General features: G+C 43.8%; 1 protein-coding gene across 5 annotated transcripts in view; it reads left to right on the top strand.

Annotated features, from left to right (window-relative positions):
* The window catches only part of LOC309373494 (protocadherin alpha-C2-like), a 181,751-nt gene that overhangs the window by 86,977 nt on the left and 69,942 nt on the right, over positions 1 to 24,832 (top strand). Inside the window, exon 1 of one of the 5 annotated variants that reach the window (XM_081917749.1) lies at positions 19,947 to 22,680. The exons of the other annotated variants lie outside the window; for them this stretch is intronic. Coding sequence (XP_081773875.1) covers positions 20,251 to 22,680 — 2,430 coding nt within the window. The 5' untranslated portion in view covers positions 19,947 to 20,250. Of the gene's footprint in view, positions 1 to 19,946; positions 22,681 to 24,832 lie in introns of those variants that run through there. 5 annotated transcript variants of the gene reach the window in all.

Genomic DNA, 24,832 nt, shown 5'->3' with positions numbered 1-24,832 from the left:
TTGTTGGTGTGGTGTTACTCTTGAAGACTGAAGCTCCAGCTAGTATGGAATGCAGTTGCCAGGTTGTTAAGTGGGTCAGCCAGCTGTTCCTGAAGACTGCCAATGGACTTCCTGGCTGAAATCAAGGTGTTAGTTGTGATTTATGAAGCCCTAAATTACTTGCAACCTAAGTACTTGAAAGAATGTCTCTTCCTCTATTGCCTTGCCTGGATACTAAGTTTTCTGGAGAGGCCCTTTTCAGTGTCCTGTTGCCAGAAGTTGAATACCATGTGGCAATGCCTATTCAACGGTAGCATCACATCCACTCTAAGGAATGGCAGCTTCTGAGTCAGTTTTCGCTTTGATGTCAACTTGAAGCATGGTTCTTTACTCAAGCATTTGAGATTCATTAAGTTGTTCAGTTGAGATTGCAGGAGATTCCATTATTGTGATTTTACCATTGATAGTATTTATTGATTTTAACTGCTCTCTAATGATTACAGATATGATATTTTAAATATAGTTTTATTGTATCCCACCCTGCAATCCATTGTGATGAAGGGTAGGCTATGGTATTAAAATAAATTAATTGAGCTTTATTTCCATAGCACAAATTGGGATGCAACAACCTCTTAGGCATTTGTGAGCCTCTCTGAAGAAATACCATCAGCTGTTAAACTACAACAAAAAGCGGGGGGGGGAATGCTTGATAAAAGGTAAAAGGGGAATATGCCCCAAAGCAAAGCAAAGACACACAGATGGAGGGAGCTGTTTGATTTATGATTTGCTAACTGAATATTAAAAATAAATTAAAAAGCCACCACTGTTGATTTGCACGTATACTTTGGGGACTGAAGGAGGGGGGGCGGTCTTCTGTAGGGCTTCTCTAAAGGTGTTGGAAGGTTGACTATAATGTGCTTGTAGAATTTTTTGCCTCAGTTGCTAAAATACCTTGGTTGGCCTTGGGTGTTAGCTCTCTTTATTAGGATGTAAGGTACCATTTGCTGGTCCACCTTAGGCAGCCAAACATTTTGGGCCAGCCCTGGGTGAAATAATGATGCCAAACTGTGGGTTGAGCCAATAAGAACTGTCAGTTATTGATCATAATGATACAGCCAGGAAACAGGGAATCGGTTGAAAGCAGCTGATATCTAATTACCGGTAGATATTGAGTGAACCATTAGTACACAGTTTGTGGTACTAATTTTGAAATACAAGGACTTTCTGGAAAATTATCTGTATGATATAACTGTCTGCTCCTTAAAGGCTATCCAGTTTCACTGAAGGGAGAAGCACAAAAATTCCTGTAGACATGTGCTAGTGAACCTATGGAAGAAGGGTGTTGTTTGTTGCTCTTAATTATAAATAAGTTGGCATCCTCGGTGGGCTTGTTGAGAGAAATTATCTATAACCTGACAAAATGTGTTACCTCTTAACTGCTAAGACTTATTAGATCAAACCAAGTCAAGTGTATAAAACTGCTTCATTGCTTGGGTGTATTTCCGTCCTATTTGTTTTTCCCTTTGATTATCACTAGATTTCAATAGCTGAACTGGACTGGAGTATATTTATAATTTGGGCAGGTCCAGTAGTAAATTGTTCATACTTTTCTGCTAGGTTCCTGTGTACAATTTTTGCAGCTTGATTTTGCCTTCACAAATCATCCAAATTTGCCAGGGCATTGTATCTTATCTATAATCTATGTTTAGAAAATCTATGATTTCTGACATTTACACCTTTCTGTCATTTCTCCCCTAATAATATACTTTAAAATATACAGATAATATATTTAAAAATATTCTAATAATATACTTTAAAATATTTGTGTATTTCATCGGATAAGAAACTCTTTCATTTCAGCTTCCAATCAGTGGCCTCCTGTCAGTGACTAGATACTTGAGCACCTGATTCCTTTTTAAAGGCTTTCTGGGTATTTTCATAACGCCTTTGATTTCCAGCTAGAATTCTACTGGAATTACTGCAGATGGGGGGCGGGTAGATGGGAAGAGAACTATTACTATTACTGTACTATTGTTAGGAAAAAGAACATAGATTAGATGCTTTGAAAGATCTCTTGCAAACATCTTCTCCATTGATTTTGGTGTATACACTATCTTAGCCAAATAAGGTGGATGGGGTGGTACTGAGTGGCCATTAGCCTTCTCAGCAGCTGATCTAGTTTATTATGGTCAACATCAGATCATTTGATTATACCCATACTATAGAGTGTGTTTGGACAGTCATATGTTGATGGTGACGTCCAGTTCTGTCTTTGTTTTTTTGCTATACTTTGTAAGCAAAATATGCATCATCTGACTATTGTGCTCAATTCCTAAAAGTTGGCTCCAGTAAGGAATGTGTTTTCAATGCCATTCACAGGGTTGGTTCATATATAATGCCAACCCATATTTTATTTTATTTTATTTTATTTTTTGCAAATCATAAGTTAAACTCCAAATTATTAGTTTTATTTGAGGTGTAAAAAACAAACTGATCTTCCCTGACAATCCCTGAATGCTATTGGAAATTTTATACTGTGAGGATGGAATAACGCCCCGAATCATACTTTGTTAAACCATATGTAATAAGAAACTAATTTGCACAAACTTTAGAAACTAGTTCAGAAACTTCAGCTAGTCCATAATGCCGTTATATGGCTGTTAACCAGGGCCAGCTATTGGCAGCACCCGACCCTAGTGATAGAACTTCTTTACTGGCTGCCAGTATATTTCTGGGCATAATTCAAAAGGCTAGTTGTGCCCTTTAAAGCCCTGATTGGCATGGAGCCAGGTTGTCTGAAGGACCACCTTCTCCTATATGAAGCTTTCCAGGTTTAAAGATTTTGAGAAGAGGCCCTTCTCTACATTCTACCAACATCTGAGGTATGTTTGGCATTGGAAATGCCATGCCTATGCCTAGTCTTCAGAAGGGAGGCCTGTTTAGCTACCTCTCTGTTGACCTGTCAGCAAGCAGAGACCTTGTTTGGCTGCTCAGGCAATTTTTTTTTCTGCTAATGCTGTTTATAATTTAGTCCACTGTTTCTATCTGCTCTTGGTTTTATTTGCTTATTTTTATATTTCTTTATAGCATGACTATGTTTGTACATGCACAGACAGAAAATGAGAAGGATGGTGTTTGTTTGTTTGTTAATATAAGCAACCACCTGCAATTAAGGAAAGCGAATTCAGGATGCAAGGCAGCATCACATAAGAAGTATTTGGTATGAATTTAATTGCATTTGTGCTGTCAAATGTATTGTTACATATCTCACATCAAACTTCACCCCTTGCTTAGCAGAGCATTGATTTCATGATCGATTGATGAACTGCAGAGATAATTGCAATAAAGTAAATGCAGTAAAAAATAAATAAAAATGAATTGTGTTCTAATAAGCCATTGAGTAGCTCCAAAGGATGAATAGTGCCACTGTGATGTCTACACATTGGATCTGTATATGGCTTATCTGATCTTCTGGGTAATAGGATGCATCACAAACAACATCCCTCTGAATTCACTCCACCCTTATAGGTTTATCTCATCTTCTAGAGATGCATCCAAAATTGTCTGCCCCGGAATCCATCTCCCCACCCCAAACAAAGTTTTGAGGTTCCAATTTGTCATGACATTGGAGCGGCATTCGTAATCTACTATTCTTTCAAATTGGATGTCTACAATTTGTAAAGACTGTTGCAAATGCTTAGTTTGCTCTTGCTGTAGGTCTTGTTGTATTTTGCTGTTGTTTTCCACTATGCAAATAGTGTGTGCAGGTGATTGAAATTATTATCTGTTTTATTATGTAATTATGTACATGATTGCATCAACCCTCATTTTAGTCAATGCAAAGCGTAAGTGCTTATTAACCAGCCCTGAAATTTCATGCAGTGTCCTCTGCCTACCTTTAGAAGAGACTGGTCCACTGATACAAATGGCAATTTTTAACTGGGTGTATAGGCAGGACTGCCAAAATCACTTAGGACCTGCACCTATATACTGATTTATACTTTAAAATTATTGCAGCATCTTAAAAACTAACACATTTATTGTGGCATAAACCTTAATGGGCTATAGTCCATTTCATCAGGTGCTTCATCAAAAGCTTTCGCCGTAATAAATATGTTAATCTTTAAGGTGTCATAAAAATATGTATTTGTTTTGCTGCTACAGATTAACATGTAAGCCCCTCTATAAGGACTCCTCTGGTGCAATAGGAGGAAGTAATGGCAGATAGCCATTAAAATAACATCCCAGTCAACTATTTTTTTTAAGCAATTTTATTGAGTTTTACAATTTTATATTCAATCAATCAACACAATGTAACATTTGTCATAAAAAAGAAAAGAAATTTCCCCTCCCCGTGACTTCCTCCAGCTTCCCTTTCTGGTTCTTTAAATATTTACTACTTCTGCTTTATTGTTATCTTGTTTTTATATTATTATACCTTAATCCTCTTAACTTCTCATTGTTTTTGTACTGAATTTTCTTTCATGATTATATCCTACAATCGATTTCATTCCATCTTATCCTTTCTTAACCTTTGATCTTATTTTCTTACTTGTGTTTAATCAAACCCTGCTAGTGAGTCCATTTCTTTACGATATTTCTGTAAATACAACATAAAAACTTCCCAGTCTTTTAAAAAGTCTTCGTTATCATTGTCTCCGATTCTTCCCATAAGTTTCGCCAAGCTTAATCCACAAGCTTGACTTGCCATTCTTCTTTCATTGGAGTCTGGTTGTCATTCCGTTTCTGGGCTAGGAGAATCTGAGCCGCCATTGTAGCATATGTAAACAACTTTTTCCATTCTTTTGGTAATTCATGTTCTATTATACCTCACAAAAATACTTCTTTTTTTTAAACAAAAGTTATTTTGAACATCTTCAATTCATTATAAATCATTTCCCAATAACTTTTTATAACTTTACAATTCCACCACTTACGGTAAAACATTCCTTCTTTCTCTTTACACTTCCAGCACTTATTAGAGCTTGTTCTATACATTTTTGCAAGTTTAGCAGGAGTTAAATACAATCAATACATCATTTTCATGTAGTTCTCTTTTGGAGTTGTACATGCGGTAAATTTTAAATCAACTTTCCATAATTTTTCTCAGTCTTTCATTTGTAAGTTGTATCCTAGATCTTGTGCCCATTTAATCATTACACATTTGACTTCTTCTTCTTTGGTTTCCCATTCTAACAATAAATTATACATCTTCTTCAGTAACTTAGTATTATCCTCTACAATTTCTGTTTGAAATCTAGATACAGTAAAGTATATCTAAATCCTTTCTTTTTGTCTTCTTTAAAAACCTCATTTACCTCATATTGTAACCAATCATTAACATGTTCTCAGGTCTCTTCAAATTCTTTCAATTTTAGTTTCTCTTCTGTTTCTATTACATCGCAGTCAGCTATTGATTCTGTGTACCTTGATCCTATATGTGCTTGCTTAGAATAAATTCCTCCAGGTTCAATGGATCTTGCTCTCAAACAAGTAAGTACTCATTTGCAGCCTTTTGTACTATTGTACCGTTAGCATCAGAGATGCGGGTGGCGCTGTGGGTTAAACCACAGAGCCTAGGACTTGCCTATCAGAAGGTCGGCGTTTTGAATCCCTGTGACGGGGTGAGCTCCCGTTGCTCGGTCCCTGCTCCTGCCAACCTAGCAGTTTGAAAGCACGTCAAAGTGCAAGTAGATAAATAGGTACCACTCTGGTGGGAAGGTAAACGGCGTTTCCGTGCACTGCTCTGGTTCGCCAGAAGCGGCTTAGTCATGCTGGCCACATGACCCAGAAGCTGTACGCCGGCTCCTTTGGCCAGTAAAGCGAGATGAGCGCCGCAACCCCAGAGTCGGTCAGGACTGGACCTAATGGTCAGGGGTCCCTTTACCTTTACCGTTAGCATATGACAGAACAGGGAAAGTTTTAATTCACCTTGGATAGCTGAATGCTTTGGGCTAGCCCTGCTCCTGGGCACTTAATTATTGGAACTGGCTAGCAAAAGTTGGGCACATAATTTACCAAATGTACTGTAGACTTCATGAAACTAGTTTGCCTCATGAAACTAGTTTGCCAGCCGGATAGTTTTGTAAGAACTTTGATGTGTGGCTAGAACACCAGAGTGCAATATGTAGACCACAGCATAGTGATTTTTAACGGGGTTGGATAATGAGGCAATATTTACAGCCACAGAATCAGATTGTCATAATGAATTTGTTAGCCTCCAAGGTACTACAATCCTCTGTTGTCACACTACAATCCTCTGCTTTCACAGCTCACCCATCACAGAAGGCCTTTTCCTGGGCACAGGAAAAACCCTGACATCTCTGCTAAAGTTTTTACTTTAATTATAATAATTTATTGCTGTTATCCTCAGTTGGAATCAATTACCGTATTTTTCGCTCTATAACACGCACCCGACCATAACACGCACGTAGTTTTTAGAGGAGGAAAATCCGTAGGCATGCCACCCGTAGGTATTCCCTCCATAACACGCACAGACATTTCCCCTTACTTTTTAGGAGGAAAAAAGTGAGTGTTATGGTGCAAAAAATACGGTATATTGCGTATAAAATCTCCAGGTCCTTTAATTCTGAAGGCTGCATGAGTCAGAGAGAAAGAATGCTAATAAGCATATTCAAACAGCCCAAGGAAAACAATAGGTATTATATTGACAATTTTATTTACAAAGTAAGCAGCATGATGTATAGAGTATCCAACCTAAAGGCTGAAAATGTTAGTGATATTTAGAGATCCTAAGAAAGCTGGAGAGAGACTGGCTTCCTCACAAAAGGTAGCCCTTCTTCTCCGCTTCTGGGAATATACAAATGTCCTCACCCTTCCTACTTTTGCAGCACACAAAAAGGCCAGGTTACTCCCCTCCCTAAGAGTGGTCTGATATATCCTCTTCCCTTTCCATGACAGCAAATAGGATTTTGAAATAGTTTACCGCCACTCCTCTCCTTAAACATTTATATACCAGTAATAAATCCAGACCCAGGAACTCAAAGAGATTTATTGCTGCTTTCCACAGAAGGGGGGGGGGGGGGCAAGATTGTCTTTCCTTCTTTAGTTTGCTGCCTTGCAAATGTGAGACAATAGTGACACAAAGGAAGAGAAGAGCAACAGGCAGACCAAAAAATCATGCATCTGATTGGCTCAGACTGAAATGCATGCATGCGACTGATGGGGTTGGGAAGGTCATTTATAATCCTACCCAAACCCTGAGAGAATTCTGATTGGCCGGTAGTTTAATCGACTGGGGAAAGTGGTAAAAAAAAAAAGGAGGTTCAGAGGGATCTGCTGCCTTCCATAAGGCACTTCTAGTGGAATTTATTACAATGGTACCTCAGGTTACATACGCTTCAGGTTACATACGCTTCAGGTTACAGACTCCACTAACCCAGAAATACTACCTCGGGTTAAGAACTTTGCTTCAGGATGAGAACAGAAATCGTGTGGCGGTGGCACAGCAGCTGTGGGAGGCCCCATTAGCTAAAGTGGTGCTTCAGGTTAAGAACAGTTTCAGGTTAAGAATAGACCCCCAGAACGAATTAAGTACGTAACCAGAGGTACCACTGTATAGTATTTACAAACCCTTTTAAGTTCCAAGAGATGGATGGAACCATTAGGATGGTTGTGCCTGGCTGTGCTGCCCAGAGATGATTAGCCAGCACAGCAGATGGGCAAAAACAAGTCCAGAGGGTCTCTAAGTGTATTTAATAGGAATGTAAGGAACAGAGGAGGAACTGGGCTATAGCTTTGGTGGGTTTGGAGATTTAGGGTAGGCAGTGCCCCAGTTGTGCTACGTGAGGTGCCTCCATTGCTCCCAGTGGTACTTTGTAGTAAAGAAATAGCTACTGTACATTACCCACAGCTGTGGTAAGCTGCTGTTTGAGAGTGTACAGCAGCTGTGGTAAGCTGCTGTTTGAGAGTGTACAAAGATATCCTAAGAGCTGCTTCAACCACAAAACACATGATGTTAAGATGAAAGCTCTATTAGCTGGGTTTCTTCCTCTAGCCCTCTGGTCCCAGTAGTTCACAGACCAGTTTTCTGTTAACTTCTAGCCATTGCCAGAAGTAAATTTTATTTTATTTTTTTATAAATATTTATTAAGGTTTTTAGAAAGAAAATACAATATTAATAAACATTATTGCTTTGTTTTAACAAAGTTTCATAATATTCTTGAGCTTCCTCACGTCTCCCGCTCCCATTTACATCTTTAATAAATTTTGTCAAGCAAATTATCATCTTATTTCCAAATCTATAACCACATGCTTAAATACCGTAAAGAATTCTCCTATTAATTGTTTCTCTTAATCTCTCTTATCCTCAATTCTTAATCTATTTTAATGATGGCCAATTATTTATAACCAAGCATCCTTCTTAACAATCCACTAAATCACAATATTTCTGCAGGTAGGTCTTGAATTTCTTCCAATCTTCTTCAATCCTTTCTTCTCCCAGGTCTCGGATTCTGCCAGTCATCTCCGCCAGTTGCATATAGTCCATCAGTTGCATCTGCCATTCTTCCAGTGTGGGTAGATCTTGAGTTTTCCAGTTCTTAGCGAGTAGTATCCTTGCTGCTGTTGTTGCATACATGAAAAATGTTCTATCTTTCTTTAACACCTTCTGGTCGACAATGCCCAGAAGAAAGGCCTCTGGTTTCTTAGTAAAGGTATACTTAAATACCTTTTTCAGCTCGTTATATATCATTTCCCAGAAGGCCTTCACTTTGGGGCAAGTCCACCAGAGGTGGAAGAATGTTCCTTCATTTTCTTTACATTTCCAGCATTTATTATCAGACGAATGGTATATTTTGGCAAGTTTAACTGGGGTCATGTACCATCTGTATATCATTTTCATTACATTTTCTTTCAAAGCATTACATGCAGTAAAATTCAACCCAGTGGTCCACAACCTTTCCCAGTCCTCAAACATAATGTTATGCCCAATGTCCTGTGCCCATTTTATCATAACCGACTTAACCATTTCGTCTTGTGTATTCCATTTCAACAGCAAATTATACATTCTTGAAAGTACCTTAGTCTTAGGTTCTAACAGTTCTGTTTCCAACTTCGATTTCTCCACCTGGAATCCTAACTTTTTGTCACTTTTAAAAATTTCCTTAATCTGAGCGTAATGTAACCAGTCTCGCACTTTATCCTTCATTTTCTCCATACTCTGCAATTTCCAGTTGTCCCCATCTTTTTCTAGCAGTTCCCAATATTTTGGCCAGTAGGCCTCCATATTGGGTCTTTTCCAAGCCTTAGCTTCCAAGGGTGAAAGCCACCTCGGAGTTTTATTTTCCAATAAGTCTTTGTATTTTGTCCAGACATTAAACACTGCTTTTCTGACAATATGGTTCTTAAAGGCCTTATTTATCTTAACTTTGTCATACCACAGATATGCGTGCCAACCAAAAGCATTGTTATAACCTTCCAAATCTAGCACGTCAGTGTCTTCGAGAAGTAGCCAATCTTTCAGCCAGCAGAAAGCTGCGGCTTCATAGTACAACCTTAAGTCTGGCAGGGCAAAGCCCCCTCTTTCCTTTGCATCTGTTAATATCTTAAACTTGATTCGGGGCTTTTTGCCCTGCCAGACAAATTTAGAAATATCTCTCTGCCACCTCCGAAAACACTCCGTTTTGTCCACAATTTGCAATGTTTGAAACAAAAACAACATCCTTGGCAACACATTCATCTTAATGGCAGCAATTCGGCCTAACAAAGAAAGTTTCAATTTTGCCCAACTTTCCAAGTCTCTCTTAATTTCAGACCAACATTTTTCATAATTATCCTTAAATAGACTCAGATTTTTAGCTGTTATATTAACCCTGCCAGAAGTAAATTTTAAAACATGTTTATTGACTGGGCATCATACCAGCCTTGCAAGGTACAATGAGCCCTCTGTAAAATCTATGAAAAACAGCTGTGTGAGATGCCCCACTCAAGATGGAGTCAGTCTCTTGAGAGGGTGATTGCAAGCCAGATCCAGGTACTCTTGGAGGAGCCATATTTCCCAGATCCATTTCAGTTGGGATTCAGACCTGGGTTTCATAGGGAAACCTGGTTGCCTTGTACAATGACATGTGTCATAAAAGAGACAGGGGGAGTGTGGCTCTGTTGATATTCCTTGATCTTTTAGAGGTTTTCAAAATTATTGACCATGGTATCATTCTGACGCAGGTGGCGTTGTGGTCTAAACCACAGAGCCTAGGGCTTGCCAATCAGAAGGTTGGTGGTTCGAATCCCCACAATGGGGTGAGCTCCCGTTGTTCGGTCCTTGCCAACCTAGCAATTCGAAAGCACATCACAATGCAAGTAGATAAGTAGGTACTGCTCAGGTGGGAAGGTAAAAAGCGTTACCGTGCGCTGCTCTGGTTCGCCAGAAGTGGCTTAGCCATGCTGGCCACATGACCCAGAAGCTGTACGCTGGCTACCTCGGCCAGTAAAGTGAGGTGAGCGCCGCAACCCCAGAGTCATTCACAACTGGACCTAATGTCAGGGGTCCCTTTACCTTTACTTATCATTCTGAGGCAACTGCCTGAGCTGGATATTTGGGGCATTGCATTCCAATGATTCCACTCCTACTTGAATGATAGACTCCAGAAGGAGCGACAGAGCATATGCCCATGATGCCCAGGGCGGGTGCGCTCCCGAGGGGGGAGGGGGCATGGATGGTGTCCTCCCAGGTGCGGGATAGCTGGCCTCAGTGGCATGGAGTGCCTTTTACCAAATTAGGCCAGTGGCTCAAATACAACCCTATCTGAACAGGGGTAATATGGCTGCAGTAATCTGTTCTCTGGTAAGTAAAAGATTGAACTATTGCAATGTGCTCTACATGGAGCTGCCTTTGAAAATGGTTTGGAAGCTTCTATTAGGAAATAATGTGGCTGCCCGACTATTAACAGCTTCAAGGCGAATAGATACTATAACACCAATTCTGTTACAACTAGATTTGTTCTAGATTCAGAGCTCAGTTAAAATGCTGGTTTTGACCTATAAAGTTTAAAAATGCTGGTTCTGACCTATATAGTTTGAAAATGCTGGTTTGACCTATAAAGCTCTTTAGGTCTCAGAGTCTCAGTAGCTTCTGGAAGTCACTTACGCTCTTAGATCTTCTTCTGAGGTGGGAAACTGTCCTTCGTGAGGTCCGCCTGGTCCTTTGTTAACATCTTTTCAGGTAAAAACTTACCTTTTCCTTCAGTATTTGATGAGCTGAGATGATGTTATTTTGCTGCCAATGCTTCCTTTTGCTGTTGAGGTATGTGTGTGTCTTTGTATCCATGAAGGAATTGCAGTTGATTTGTATGAATCGTGCTCCTTCTAGGGTAGTTTGTCCTACTTTGGTCCCCACTCTGCACTTAGCTCTCACCTATGGCTCCTAGAAGCTGTCAGCATGCAACAGTGGGCACACCCCAGGAAATGGTTTTGACTAGCCGGCTAAAACAGGTGAGGATAGCCAATGGGTCTCAAACTCTCAGTGAGTTAGGGACTTCACCTGCATGTGAAGACAGGCTCTGGCAGATTGAGCAGACAAGACCAATAGTGGCTCCAATGGTCATTTCTGCACATGCTGTAGAAGGAAGTGAGGAGCAGATGAGGATTGCCAACCTGGGAAGGTACCCAATCTAGGAGAAGGATTTGTTGGTTGGTCCTAAATCTCTGATGCTTTGCATGATCTCTTTGGGAGAAGAAAAGGCTAAGGAATAAACCCTACATAAACCCATAGCAGAGTCCCTAAGATGGCTGGATGGCGCCTTGTACACCTCCTTCTGGTAACTCCTGCAGCCAAGCTGGTGCCAGATGTCTTGCTCTGCTTTCCTTTGGACCCTTTCAGTGAGGCCGAGAGGGGGGGTCTTGTCATCTGGGTAGCCCAGGACCTTCATACACATTGCCCAGGTTTGCGTCCCAGGAAGGTCACTTTATGCCTTTAACACAACAGTTTGACTGGAGCCACATTCCATTATCTCTTGAGACAGAAGAATGTCAACCAACAAATCCTTCCTCGTGTTAGCCTAAGGCGTTGTTTTCTTTCTTGACTAGCCTCTGCCTTTGATTGATCTCCCTAGAAATGTATCCATGCTGTGTCTGGAACTGCAGGTCAAAAAACAGCTGCTGCTTTCCAGGATCTGTTGTACTTGTGCTTATAACAAATGTTTTGGCATTGGCAAGCTTTGTCTTCACCTGCCACTCTAAGCCTTTCTGCATATATGCTTTTTTCTTTTCTATTTCCCCCGCCCCTTAACTTGTGTGTCTCTTCAGGTAGCTTGTTAAAAAACTTTCCTTGCTTTGCATTGGAATTTTATGTTCTGCATTTCTCAGACATTTGAGTCACACACTACCAAGGTGTTTTGTCACAGGGACCAGGAAGTAGGATAGTATTGGGGCATCTGCTGCCAGAAAACACACGTTGCTTTCTAAACTCCTGGTTGTCTTTCTCTTCTTGCTCTTTTAAACTAGAGGGTTGGTTGTTGTTTTACCAAGGACTATGGGGTGTTTAATGATCTAATAACATTTTAAAAGTAATCTGTTACACCTGGAGACTGACTCCAACAGGAGGAGAGATATAATTTCTAAAAATTGCTGTTGTGCTTAAGAACTACATAAGCTCTTTCCATGTTTCAGTTTACTTTCCATCAGACTAACTTCATTATCTCTCAGCTCAAGTGCAAATTGTAATAGTTGTCTCCGAGTTAGTTTTCAGTTTACAAATCATTCACTGTATGTCTCAGGAGAATTTACTTCATTTTTCCTCATTTCACTCTGCTAGTCTACCACTACATCAGCTCTATGGACCAGTTCCAACTTCAAGTAACAGCTTTCCAGTCAGTGGTGTAGCGTGGGGGGTGCAGGGGGGGCCGGCCGCACCGGCCGCAACATCTGGGGGTTAGGGTTAGGGGGCGCAAATCCACGAGTTAGGGGGTGCAAATCCATGGGTTAGGGGGCACAAATTACTTGCCTTGCCCCGGGTGCTGACAACCCACGCTACGCCACTGTTTCCAGTCCATCTATCTGTGGCAGGAGGGAAATCACACTGCACTTAACTTTTGGGAGTGAGGGTGGGAGCAGCTTGGAGGCCCAGAAGCAGGAGGCAATATAGACTGAGACCTAGTCTATATGCTGTGCTTGCCTTATAAATATGATATTTATGCTGCTGTGTATGCTTCCAAAGAGTATTTTATATGATAGTTTGACACTGTCAATAGAGCATATGAATATTGGCCAGCCAAAGCAGTTTGAGAGATGACTGAAGAGTAGGACTAAACAGTCTTGGAATTGAGTTTTCTTTGGTATCTGTCTCGAATCTGGGTAAGCTTCTTAGCATGCTCACAGCTTGGAAGAGTAGACGTAAGGTTCAGATGTCTCTATACTGAAATGGTTGCACTAGAAATTCACACTAATTGTTGCTTCTACTATGGGTCCTGAAAGACTTTCTCTGCTTCAGGGTGGGCTTCTTTCTCACTTGGTGGAGGTGATGAGAGAAATAGGAATTGCAACATTGAAATCTGTTAATAATTTGTCGTGATGTGCTAATTTAAGACGGAACTGCTTTGAGCTAATGACAAGTTGGTATATGACACCTTTTAAAAATCAAATGAGATAACAGCCTTTTCTGTTGAAAGTGGCAAAGGGAGGAGGGGAATTCTCCTCCCCATCTTTGCTTGTTTGCTCAGCAACCAAGAGCTTTCAAATGATCAAGCCAGTAAGTGAATAAATAAACAGAAATAAAATTAACATTGGGCCCTCTGTTTTTGCTGACTCCATAGAGATATCCTCACCTCCTATGGAGTTTATAAAATCTTTTTAGAGTGTTCAGAGCTCTCTCTCTCTCTCTCTCTCTCTCTCTCTCTCTCTCTCTCTCTCTCTCTCTCTTTCTGTGTATCGCCTTATATCAATCCTATTTGATTGTTATGTATTATTGTCCCCAATATCATTGAAAGTGTTCCAGAGCTAACCCAGATCTGACAAGTGTGTTCATGTCACAATTTCTAATTCATATACATCAGTCTAAGGCTGCAGTACTATATACATGTAGAAAGTCCAAATGAACATTTTAGAACTTCTGAATAAACATGCACAGGACTGTTCTGCTGGCCAGGGTACTACATGTTAGAGAACATTGTCTTGCCCCTACAATAGCAGAATGGGAAAACAAATCACTTTAATGTTGCCTATCATGTCAAAGCAGATCAATTACATGAGAGTATAGAAAAACAACAAAGAAATTCTGAAATTGTTCAGAATTTGGCTTCCTTTACTATTGGTAGAACAACCCATAGATTTCATTTAAAAAATTACTCAATTTTAAACATTGCAATATTTTACTTTAATTTCTTTTAAAATTCTGCCTGTCATCTTCTAAAAAATATATAAAAAGTGGCAAGAAATATTGACAAGTTGGAACAATATAACAGTGTTAAAAAAATAAATTAAATTAAAACAGTATTAATTAGAATCAAATAAAAAACAGCACAGCCAAAGATTTTTTTCCAAGCTGAGCAAAATGAAGGGCTCTTGGCCTCCCCACCCCCTGCAACTTGTACAGAACTGCAACAAGTGCCATTTAGTGATCTCAAACTTCTCCTGAACGATCATCATCAAGGAAGTATCTGGTCCTTGTGAGGGACAAGTCAGCATTTGACTGCCTAAGCCAGGGAGTCTGTAGTTACTGGGTCTGGCTGTTCTGCAAAAAGTACATAAGAAGAGGCTGCTGTATTCAGCCAATGACCCATCTAGTCAAGCATCATGTTTTCACTGTGACCCGCCAACTGATTGTGCAAGGCCCAAGCACTCAAGCACAAGTGCTTCTAGGAACCACTCCTAGAAATAGATAGAGAAGCAAACTGTCCCTTATACCATTACAGCCTTCACCATAAAACCTCTGGCTACCAGCATGCCATTAAACCTTCTGCCACCCCTAAAGCTAGATTTCCTCTCTTGTAGAACTAGCAGTCCCATAAAGAGCCTTTTCCCTCCCACCTTTGCAGCCTGCATGCTAACAGATGGACACTTGTCCCTGTCATCAGACACAAGCACTCTGGGCACACACACCTTTCACTTCCTGAAAACTTCAAATTCTGCAGGTCATTGTCATCCTTCAGAATCTTCCTTTTTTCTTCTAGATAGAGTGGTGATGCAGCAGGGAAGTACAGATTATTCTACCTGTATTTCATGCACAATTTGCTGTCTGGTTCAAGATCTTCATGTGAGATGGGTTTTAATAGGTAGGAGAGGATACTTTAATTGCAATTTATCCCTTCAGATGCCCATGTGTGCATTGAACATACAAAGAGATCAGCTTACCACTTCATTTAAAATGTAGGGCTGAGCAAAGTTTAAAGTTCCATCCGTAACAGAAAAAGTCATAATACTGCATTCATTCTCAGAAGCAACAGCAGTAAAATAAATGCAGGCAAAATACTTATATTTCCAGTATAAACAGCCTCAGGCATGTGCCTGAGCTGGAGCAGTTGGATATATATCTGCTCCTATTGCTTATCAAAGAGAAACGGGAAGAGAGACAGGAATAGTCCATATGTTTTTCCCCTCTCAGGAGAGGAGAAGCAATGACACCACACAGAGCCCTCTCAACAAATTAAATTTCTATGATCTGTGTCTGCCTATTGGCAGTACAGCTCTGTGGTCTCTAACCCCTTCTCATGCTCACTAGTAAGAATATTCATTGCTAGATTGGGCTGCTAATCTCCCACACTTCGTTCAAGTTCCATCCAGCTGAATAGGGCTTGTCTTTAGATACCTAAATCTTGTCCAAGTCCCATTTATTTCAATGGAGTCTTCTCAAATAGAACATCAAATGTGAAATGCAAGAAAGAAAAGATGCCTTTTAAATGTTTCCGTAAAATTGAGGTGAAGGGACCAGGAATGAAAAAGCATGAGGCAATAGCAAAAGGGAGCTGAGGTTTAAATCAGTTTGGTGCTTGATGAATGGATAGTAATGGAGAAGAGACTTACAGTGCAGTCCTGTTTATGTCTACATAGATGTAAGCCCTATTAAAGTCAGTGGGACTTAGTAAGAGTCTTTTATAGAGCCATTAAATAAAAGGAATGAATTTTAGAAAGCAGCAAGCTATAGAGCAGTATGGTGATACCTTGGGTTAAGAACTTAATTCGTTCCGGAGGTCCGTTCTTAACCTGAAACTGTTCATAACCTGAAGCACCACTTTAGCTAATGGGGCCTCCCGCTGCCGCCGTGCAGCCGGAGCACGATTTCTGTTCTCATCCTGAAGCAAAGTTCTTAACCCGAGGTACTGTTTCTGGGTTAGCGGGGTCTGTAACCTGAAGCGTCTGTAACCCGAGGTACCACTGTAATGTGGGACCCCAAAGAGAAACAAGGCTAAAGGCAACAGCTTCCTGGGACACCTGAAGGGGTGATCTTGCCGTTGAAAGAAGGTGAAGCAAAACGGATGGTTTGCAATGAATGCTTTTCTTCGGCATGTTCAGCTCTTCCGTTTTCCTAAAAAGCACTTGGCTGGCTGCCGGCAAGTTGTCAGTGCGCAGCACTCCTTTGGATCTCCACTTGTTTGCTTTCTCCTTGAGAGAGACCCATGTCTCTTCCTGCACAGAGGCATAAAAGAGAGAACATGGAGAAAGCTCCAAGTTACAAGATGGCTTCAGGTTACCAGAGGGGCAGTTCGAGGGTAGCGCCGTCCTTGGCCGGCGGGGAGCAAGGAGACGCGGCCGCCCTTCCTTGCCCTGGAGTCCTTACGCCGCGCGTTTCCTGGAAATCAGATTCCCTGCGGTTGACTCGTAAATCAACGCGCAGCGGCCGCTCGACGCGCTCCCGAATCCAGCGGCGAATCTCGGGCGCGCAGTTTGCCTCCTTGGCAGCCGCTCTTCTGCCCATTGCCCAGCGCTCAAGAGATGCCGCCCGCAGGTTTCCTGGGAGGCGCAGCGGGCGTCGGGGGCCGCCGGCAGCCGCGCGTTTAAGGGGCTTCTTTCTGGGCTGCTTCTCGCCTTCTGCCAGATGCCCGCCAGGGAGGCTGCCCCAGGAAGGACGTTTTGTTCGGAGGCGTGAAGTGGAATTGGAAAGCTTCCTTTTGACATGCGAGGAGCTCCCAGGAGTTGTCGGTGAAGCGGAGGAAATTGGTGCGGGAGGCGACAACCCTCTTTTCAGCTCAGCGCCGAGGATAGGGGTGGCTGCCGTGACGTCACAGGAACATCAGCCAATGCGGGACTGGAATTGCAAGCGAGTTTACAAGAAGGAAGACTAGCAGCAACGGTAACCTGGAGACCTGCCCGGACCAGGCACCTGCAGAACCCGGCAGCCCAGCCCGTTGACCACTGTGGGAGAGGCGCAGAAGCCCTGCCCGGAGGAAGCCGGTGGACATTTTTGGTACCCCGTTGACGTCGCCTACACTCTCGGCTTCTGGCCGGTCTCTTCGCAGCTAAGTTCTTGGAAGTGGATTTGGCTTAAAGATAAAGCGTGGATGTCACAAACGGATCTGGAAACGCCTATACCAGGCAGGCACGCTCATCGGGGCGGACAGCCAGGACTGGTGGCCAGCTCCGTGTGTTGCCTGCCGGTGACCCGGTGTTGTGCGTGAAACAGCCCAGGCGAAGAAAATGCTTCTTACTATGCAGGACATGTGTGTGTGTAAAGGAAGTCTCACCACTCAAAGCTACCCAAGAGATGGCAGGCAAATGCTCAAAGCGGCAACTGTGAAATATTCTTCCAGAATAGTTCTATGGGCTTAGATGACTTACGGTTAGGACTGAAACTCTGAGCCTCCCAGAGCTCATCTTCAATCTCCCCCAAAGGAGATCCAGTTTGCACCCTTCCATGAAGGCAAAGGCTGCGCACACCCTATACTGTATATTTAAAGCACCAAGAATCCTATATCCGTGTGCATCCTTTGAATGCATGGTTGCCTACACAGCCAAACGGTCAATCGCAGAAGCGCATTTAGTTGGAGTCTGGGCGCTGGGCAAACGGGTCCATCTGGGCTGGGCATTAGCTGAGCTGCGATCCGTCCTCTTTGTCCTCTTTCTTCTTGAGCATCGCCAGCCTTGGAGCGCCGGAGAAGAAGACGTGGTTCAACAGTCGGAGCCCTGAGTTTTCGCACGCAGCTTTAATATGCAGCCGCATTTTAATAAGGACTACCAGATTTAAGCAATCACAGAGTAATGAGGAGACGTTTAATGCCCCCCAAAGGCGCTCCGTTTTAAGCAGAGCAGCAGATTAAAACAAAGTGTGTCCTACACCCACCAAAGATGATGACCAAGCCGTTAAGACGGGGGCTCTCGAAGGGTGTGGCTGTGCCACACTGGTGTGGGGCAGGAGAAGATGGCAAGAGTGGCAGGAAGATTCAAGGACAATCAAATAATTTTTTTTTTATTTGCAGAATCTGGATAGATACCCTTTCAAAATGAGAGCAAGAGCATCCAGTGATACTGATGACAATCCTAGTTGTGATCCAGAACCGCCTTTCGATCGGGTGCCCTTTTGGGGTTGATTCATGTTCTTATGTAGCTGCATTGTTTATACTTTCTTCATGTCCCATTATCATATATTAAATAGCTGTGTTCTGTGTTACAAATCAATCATTGCTAAGAGTTGTTTCTTTTTGTTTTCCAATGTATTTGCAATATTAGCAAATTTGGCGTGGCGCGGGCATTTTTTTATCTTGAAAGCAAGGACTAGAGGAAAAGGTTTGAGAGCCAGGCGTTAAGGTGCCACAAGTCTCCGTCATGTTTACAAGCACATCTTGCAAGCTGCAACAATTGCCTCATCCTGATCCAAGAGTCGTCCTGAAGATTTTCCCGCTGGAACTCAAGAGAAGCCTCCCTGGGGCATAACACAAAATCCACCCGGGAACACGAGGGCATGTCAGCCAGGTGGCGAGGCAAATGTCAGTAAAGCAAATACGAACAAAAACTCCTACTCTGGGGCGGAGCAGCCAGGTGGCAAGAAACCCAAGACTTCTGCTTCTTCCAGCTTTCCTCTGCTTCTGCCCTGCCTCCAGTAACCTCTTCCCCGCATATAAATTCATTATCCCGTCAAAGGAATTCGATAGTGTAACCTTATTTACGTCCAGGTAGGCCCCATAGACTTCCCAAGTGAGTGTGCTTTTGTTCGGGATTGCCGCCTACGGCACAGGGGTGCCCCGGTCTTAGGAGGCGCTCACAGCAACAAGAGACTCTCAAACTGCCGGGGCTTAAAGGCTAGAGAGCCATTCTCTTCTAAAGCCTCAACAAGTAAGCTCCATTGTTATTCATGGGACCAGGAAAATGGGTCTAGGATTCTCAGTCGTCGTCTCACCACCAGCGCCCCAGATTCGGAGCTCCCATCCTTAAAAGCTCCCGGTACCCCAAGGTCCATTGGGTGCAATTGAGACGTCTGAAGGGTAGGTGGGGAGCTAGCGTGGCCTTGGGTGCTATTCTGGCACCAACCGAAATCAGCCGTATGGAGTCAGGACATTGAGTGGGCACAGATCACCCGGCAAGCGCCCTGGTGGCAAAGCCCCAAAGAGACGTGTTGGTGTGTGCGCGTGTGTGTGTGTGTGTGCGCGCATCACTGGGCGTGGAGGAAAGGGAAGAAGCAAAGGCGCACGAGGAGAACGGCTCCCCCCTCCTCCCCCGTGTTTCTCGTCACGTTTCTGGAGAGATGCGGCTCCCGCCTCCCTGCCTCCCTGCTTCGATCCGTGCGCATCGCGCCCCGCTTTCCAGGTAGGCGCCGCCTCTCTCGGCAGCGAGGCTGGGCGTTTCCCATCGCGGGCGAGAACGGAAGCTTTTCTCCCCCGCCTTGGCCCAGGTCGCGGGGCGGGGAGCGCGGCCCCCTCCCCTCCGGCGGCTGCTTCCCCGCAGCATCATCTGCCACGTTTCCGCGCTGACCTACTGATACAGTAGTCGGGGCAGGGCTGGGGAGGCTGCGGCGCGCGCGCGGGCCCCTAGGCGGCGCTGTGCTCCAGCGAGGCGCCCCCCGCGTCTGCAATAGGAGCGCTTCTCCCCCTCGCCCCCCCCATGAGCTCATCCCGAGCCAAAGGCAGCGGCTGCCTCCGCGCAGGGCTCGCTCTCGCTGGCTCAGCACAAGGGAAGCGGGCGGGCGAGCCATGACTTCGGCCGGCGCCTGGAAGAAGAAGAAGAAGAGCCGCGCCTGCTCTCCCCGCGCCTCGTAGCCAGCGGGTCTCTGGCTGCTGCTGCTCCGGTGCGCTCGGCTGCAGCCGCCGCAGCAAATTTGCTGAGAACGTGGGATTATGGTACTGTTGGCTCGGTCTGCAGGGAGCTGAGGGGGAAGCCAGGGATAGAAGAATGCGGGTCTATTTAATGGTGTGCTGCCTTATTTTCTACACCGTCAATGGACAAGTAGAGTACTCCATCCCCGAAGAAACGGAGCCCGGCACGCCTGTCGGGAACCTAGCGCAGGATCTGGGCATCGTGGCCGCGACGCTTCCCTCCCGGAAATTCCGCATGATCACCAGCTCCAGCAAGCAATATTTTAGCCTCGATGCAAGCACCGGAGCTTTGTCTGTCAAGGAGCCCATCGACCGGGAGCAGATCTGCGCGCTGAAACCTACCTGCTCTCTGAATTACGAACTGGTGCTCGAAAACCCCTTGGAGCTTTATAAAATGCAGTTTAAAATACTGGACGTGAACGACAATGCCCCCATCTTCCCGCTAGACGAGTACCATTTGAACGTGGCCGAGTTCCTGGCGCCGGGAGCTCGCTTCACCCTGCCCAACGCCCAGGACCCCGACGAAGGCATCAACGGCGTGCAGAGCTACACGCTGAGCCCCAACGAGCTTTTCCGACTGGAAATGCAAACGCGCGGGGACGGCAGCAGGTATCCGGAATTGGTGCTGGAGAAGCCCTTGGACCGCGAGCAGCAAGCCACGCACAGGCTTGTGGTCACAGCCAAAGATGGAGGGACGCCCCAGAGGTCCGGAGACGCCCAGGTCGTGGTCACCGTCCTTGACACCAATGACAACGCCCCCGCCTTCGAGCATTCCGTCTACAGGGCCAGCGTCTCTGAAAACTCCCCCAATGGCACCCTGGTCACTCAGGTGCACGCCACGGACTTAGATGAAGGTCAGAACGGGGAGGTCCGGTATGCCTTCAGCAACAGCACCCCTGCTGAGCTCCAGAAGATGTTCCACATCAACCCCCAGACCGGGGAGATAAGAGTAAGTGGGAGTTTAGGCGCCCGGAAGCCCCTCCTGGAGATGTTCATTGAAGCAAGAGATAAAGGGGTCTTTGGTATGTCCACTGTAGCCAAGCTGCTGGTGGAAATAATTGATGTGAAGAACAATGCTCCGGAGATCACTGTTACTTCTCTTTCTAGCCCCATCCCAGAGGATTCCTCTCTGGGCACAGTGATAGCGCTCCTGAGCATCACCGATGAAGATCCTGGAGAGAATGGGAAAGTCATCTGCCAGATCCCCACCAACATCCCCTTCCAACTCAAGTCCTCTTTTGATAGTTACTATAGTGTGGTCACCAGCGGCCTTCTAGATCGGGAACGGGTCAGCGAATACAATATCACTGTCACTGCCTCTGATCTGGGCTCCCCTCCCATCGCCACTCAGAAGACTCTGCGGGTGCACATTGCGGATGTGAACGACAATCCCCCTAAGTTCCTCAACCAGATGCGTGAAGTTTCCGTAACGGAGAACAACAAGCCTGGGGTGTCCCTTTTTCATGTGTCAGCCTCTGATCCAGACCTGGGGGAGAATGGTCGGGTCTCCTACCTACTCAGGGACATTGACATCCAAGGCAGCTCCTTAACCAGCTATTTGGCCATTGATGCAGAAAGTGGAATTGTCTATGCAAAGGGCATTTTTGACTTTGAGCAACTCCAGAGCTTCCATTTTCAAGTGGAGGCCAAGGACAATGGCTCTCCAGCCCTGGCTTCCGCCTTCATAGTCAGCATTACCATCCTTGACCAGAATGACAATGCCCCAATCATCTTGTACCCAGGGGTCAGGAATGGCTCAGTGGCGGTAGAAATTGTTCCCCGCTTGGCAGATGCTGACTACCTGGTGGCCAAGGTAGTGGCCCACGACCCAGACAGTGGGCAGAACGCCTGGCTTTCTTATCACCTCTTGCAGTCTTCCGACAGCAGTTTGTTTCGAGTTTCACCCAATGCTGGAGAGGTCAGGACTAGTCGCTCCATGAGGTCTAGTGACCCCATCAAGCACAAGGTTGTGGTCTTGGTAAAGGACAGTGGGGAGCCTCCCCTCTCCTCCTCCGTGACCCTGGGCATCCTGCTGGCTGACTCTCTCCCACAAGCGCTCCCGGACTTTGATGACAGCTTGGAAGCACGTGGGCAGCAGCTGTCCAGCTTGAACTTTTACTTGATCATTGGTCTAGCTTGCCTTTCCTTTGTCTTCCTTGGCTTTCTAATCTTCCTTCTTGCCATTCGACTTTTTCACTGTAGGACTAGTCCCACATGCAGCTGCTGCTGCTGCTGCCCCACAGATGAGTATGAAAAGTATCGCTACAATGTGCGCATGCTCCCAAGTTCTCATTTTACACCAGAGATGGTTGAGGTTGCAGGCATGGGGAAGCTTACGCACACCTATTTGTACAGGGCATCTCTGGGTGTTGGGCCTAGCAATAACAACTTGATGCCCAATGGAGATGCCGGAAACCTTTCCAAGGGGGCAGGATTATTACAAGTGCCAGCATCTTGCATTCAAGTGCAGAAGGTGAAGAGTGACCACTTTAATGCCATTCTGGTGGTAAGCAGGGTTTTATTTTAATATAAAAAGTTATGTGTCTTTCTTGGGCATGTGTATCTGTGTTTGGGGTGGCAAAAATAACCCAAAGGTGTATCCACTTCGTCCATTTTGTTTTAAAGGAAGTCAATACATTTATAGACGCAAAACTGAATTTGCGCCTAACCTCTTAGAAACTAAGGACAGAATAAAAGAACTAACAGCAAATAGATTGTACCTGCCTCTCATCATTTTTTCTACCATGGACACTAATGGACAGTAGATTCATGATTGCCAAAAAAAAAAAAAAAGCCCAGCCAACCGTCCACTTCACATAATGCATAATGTGCATAATGCATAATTAATATAAAGAATTTATTGCTACAATATGTGGTGAAAGTTTCTGCCTTAGATGGCTTTATTAGAAAGGGATAGACAAATACATGGAGGATGGCCCATCAATACTAACCTGCCTAGCCAGTGGTTAAAATCTGGACTAGATGGCTCCTTGTTGAGATCCAGCAGGGCTTTCTTATATTCTCCAGTGAGATTTTTTATGGCTATCTAGTTAGCTGTTACTCAGTTGTGGGGAAATGGTAGTTAAAATTTTGGTTCAAACGTTTGATCTTCACTGTCTGTGCTGAAAATTACAAAATACTTGGATTCCTTGTATTGATTATAAATCGTGCCATATTATCAATATGATTGTGTATGGTTAGCATTCTTTTTTTTAAAAGTTGGAATATGTGCTTTCTTTAAATTTGTGAAGAGGTTAAAGAAATACAGAGATCCGCAATATGGAAAAGGGTGGAATTTTGAATATTTTTGTTAGTGACGCTGCCAACATGCTTTATAAGTGCATTATGACCTATTGTAAAATTACTTCCAATTATGGCAAACTACAGTCTTCTACAACAAAATTGTCCAAAAGGAACCTTGGGGTCCAACGGTGGAGCACAGTCCAGTTTCCAGTTCTTGAAATGAACCAGTCGTTGAACATTCTTTGTTGTTCAAAAATCTCTGAACTATACCTGAAAGTAGTCCCCATAATTGCCAGAAGAATTAAGTTCATTTTGAATCATTCATTTTAAAACCAAAACTTTGAATGATTTCTAGTTCATCTTCACATTAATTCCCCTAAGCCCAGCCCAACAGGAGGGCCGGACTCTTAGCTTTCTTTTTTTAAAAAAGAAGTAAGTACTGTATTTTTCCGCGTATAAGACTATATTTTTTTCCTAATTTTTTGAAGTTTAAAATAAGGGATCATTTTATACACGGATAGTGCATAGTACATTTTCTTAATTTTGAGTCCCCAAAAATAGGGGGAATCTTATACATGGGGGCGTTATACATGGGAAAATATGGTATATTGGATCTCTATAAAGAAAGTTAGAAAGCAAACATGGAGGCAGTGTTCTAAGGCTTTTTAGGGAGATACAGAGGCACTGCTATTGCTAAGGATTCCTAGTCAATCCATGTTACTAAATGGGAATGTGGAAGAAATGAATGTGAGGCATTTCCCAAGGCTTCCCTGCTGAAGAGATGTGAGGTCTTCCAATAGGAGCAGCATGCAGAAAGAGGTACAGGGTCAAAGAGAATGATGCCGTGTGCCTTTAACAGTAGTGTGACAGGCAACAATTAAACAGGGTAAGCATTTTCTAATATGAAAATACAATTATGGGCAAAACTTCACCTGTCAGTCTTCTGTCTGTGAGATGTCTTATTACTTGTGTGTGGATCCTAATTTAGTTTTGCACCCTATACAAGCAGAGGAGCTTGTACCTTTCTGAATGCGCTCTGTGTGCGCACGCATGCATGCTAAGGATGAACTTTTTGTGAGCCTGGACTAACCTAGTTCATTTTGTAAATTATGAACTTTAAGTGAAACTAGTTCCTTTTTGGACAGGATGAACTTGAACTACAACCAATTCCTTTTTAATACGAACTTTCCAGGCAACTGCCAATTTCTGGTAGGCCACTTTGTGCTTGGTGGTTGCAGTGATTCTTCCAAAGACTGCTGGTCTAGATCGATCTCAGTCTGATCCAGTCTGATCTTTACAGATATTAATTTATACCTTAACTATTAACTCCTGGGTATATATATCCATTTGGCTGTGGAAATCTAATACACCTTCGTGGGCCACAGTCACTCTAGTATGAAAACAAAAGCCATATA

Source organism: Podarcis melisellensis (genome assembly GCF_964234715.1).
Source record: "Podarcis melisellensis genome assembly, chromosome: 7".
Classification (NCBI taxonomy): Eukaryota; Metazoa; Chordata; class Lepidosauria; order Squamata; family Lacertidae; genus Podarcis; species Podarcis melisellensis.
Note: the sequence above shows the minus strand (reverse complement) of the source record. Positions and strands in the feature narration are given on the sequence as shown.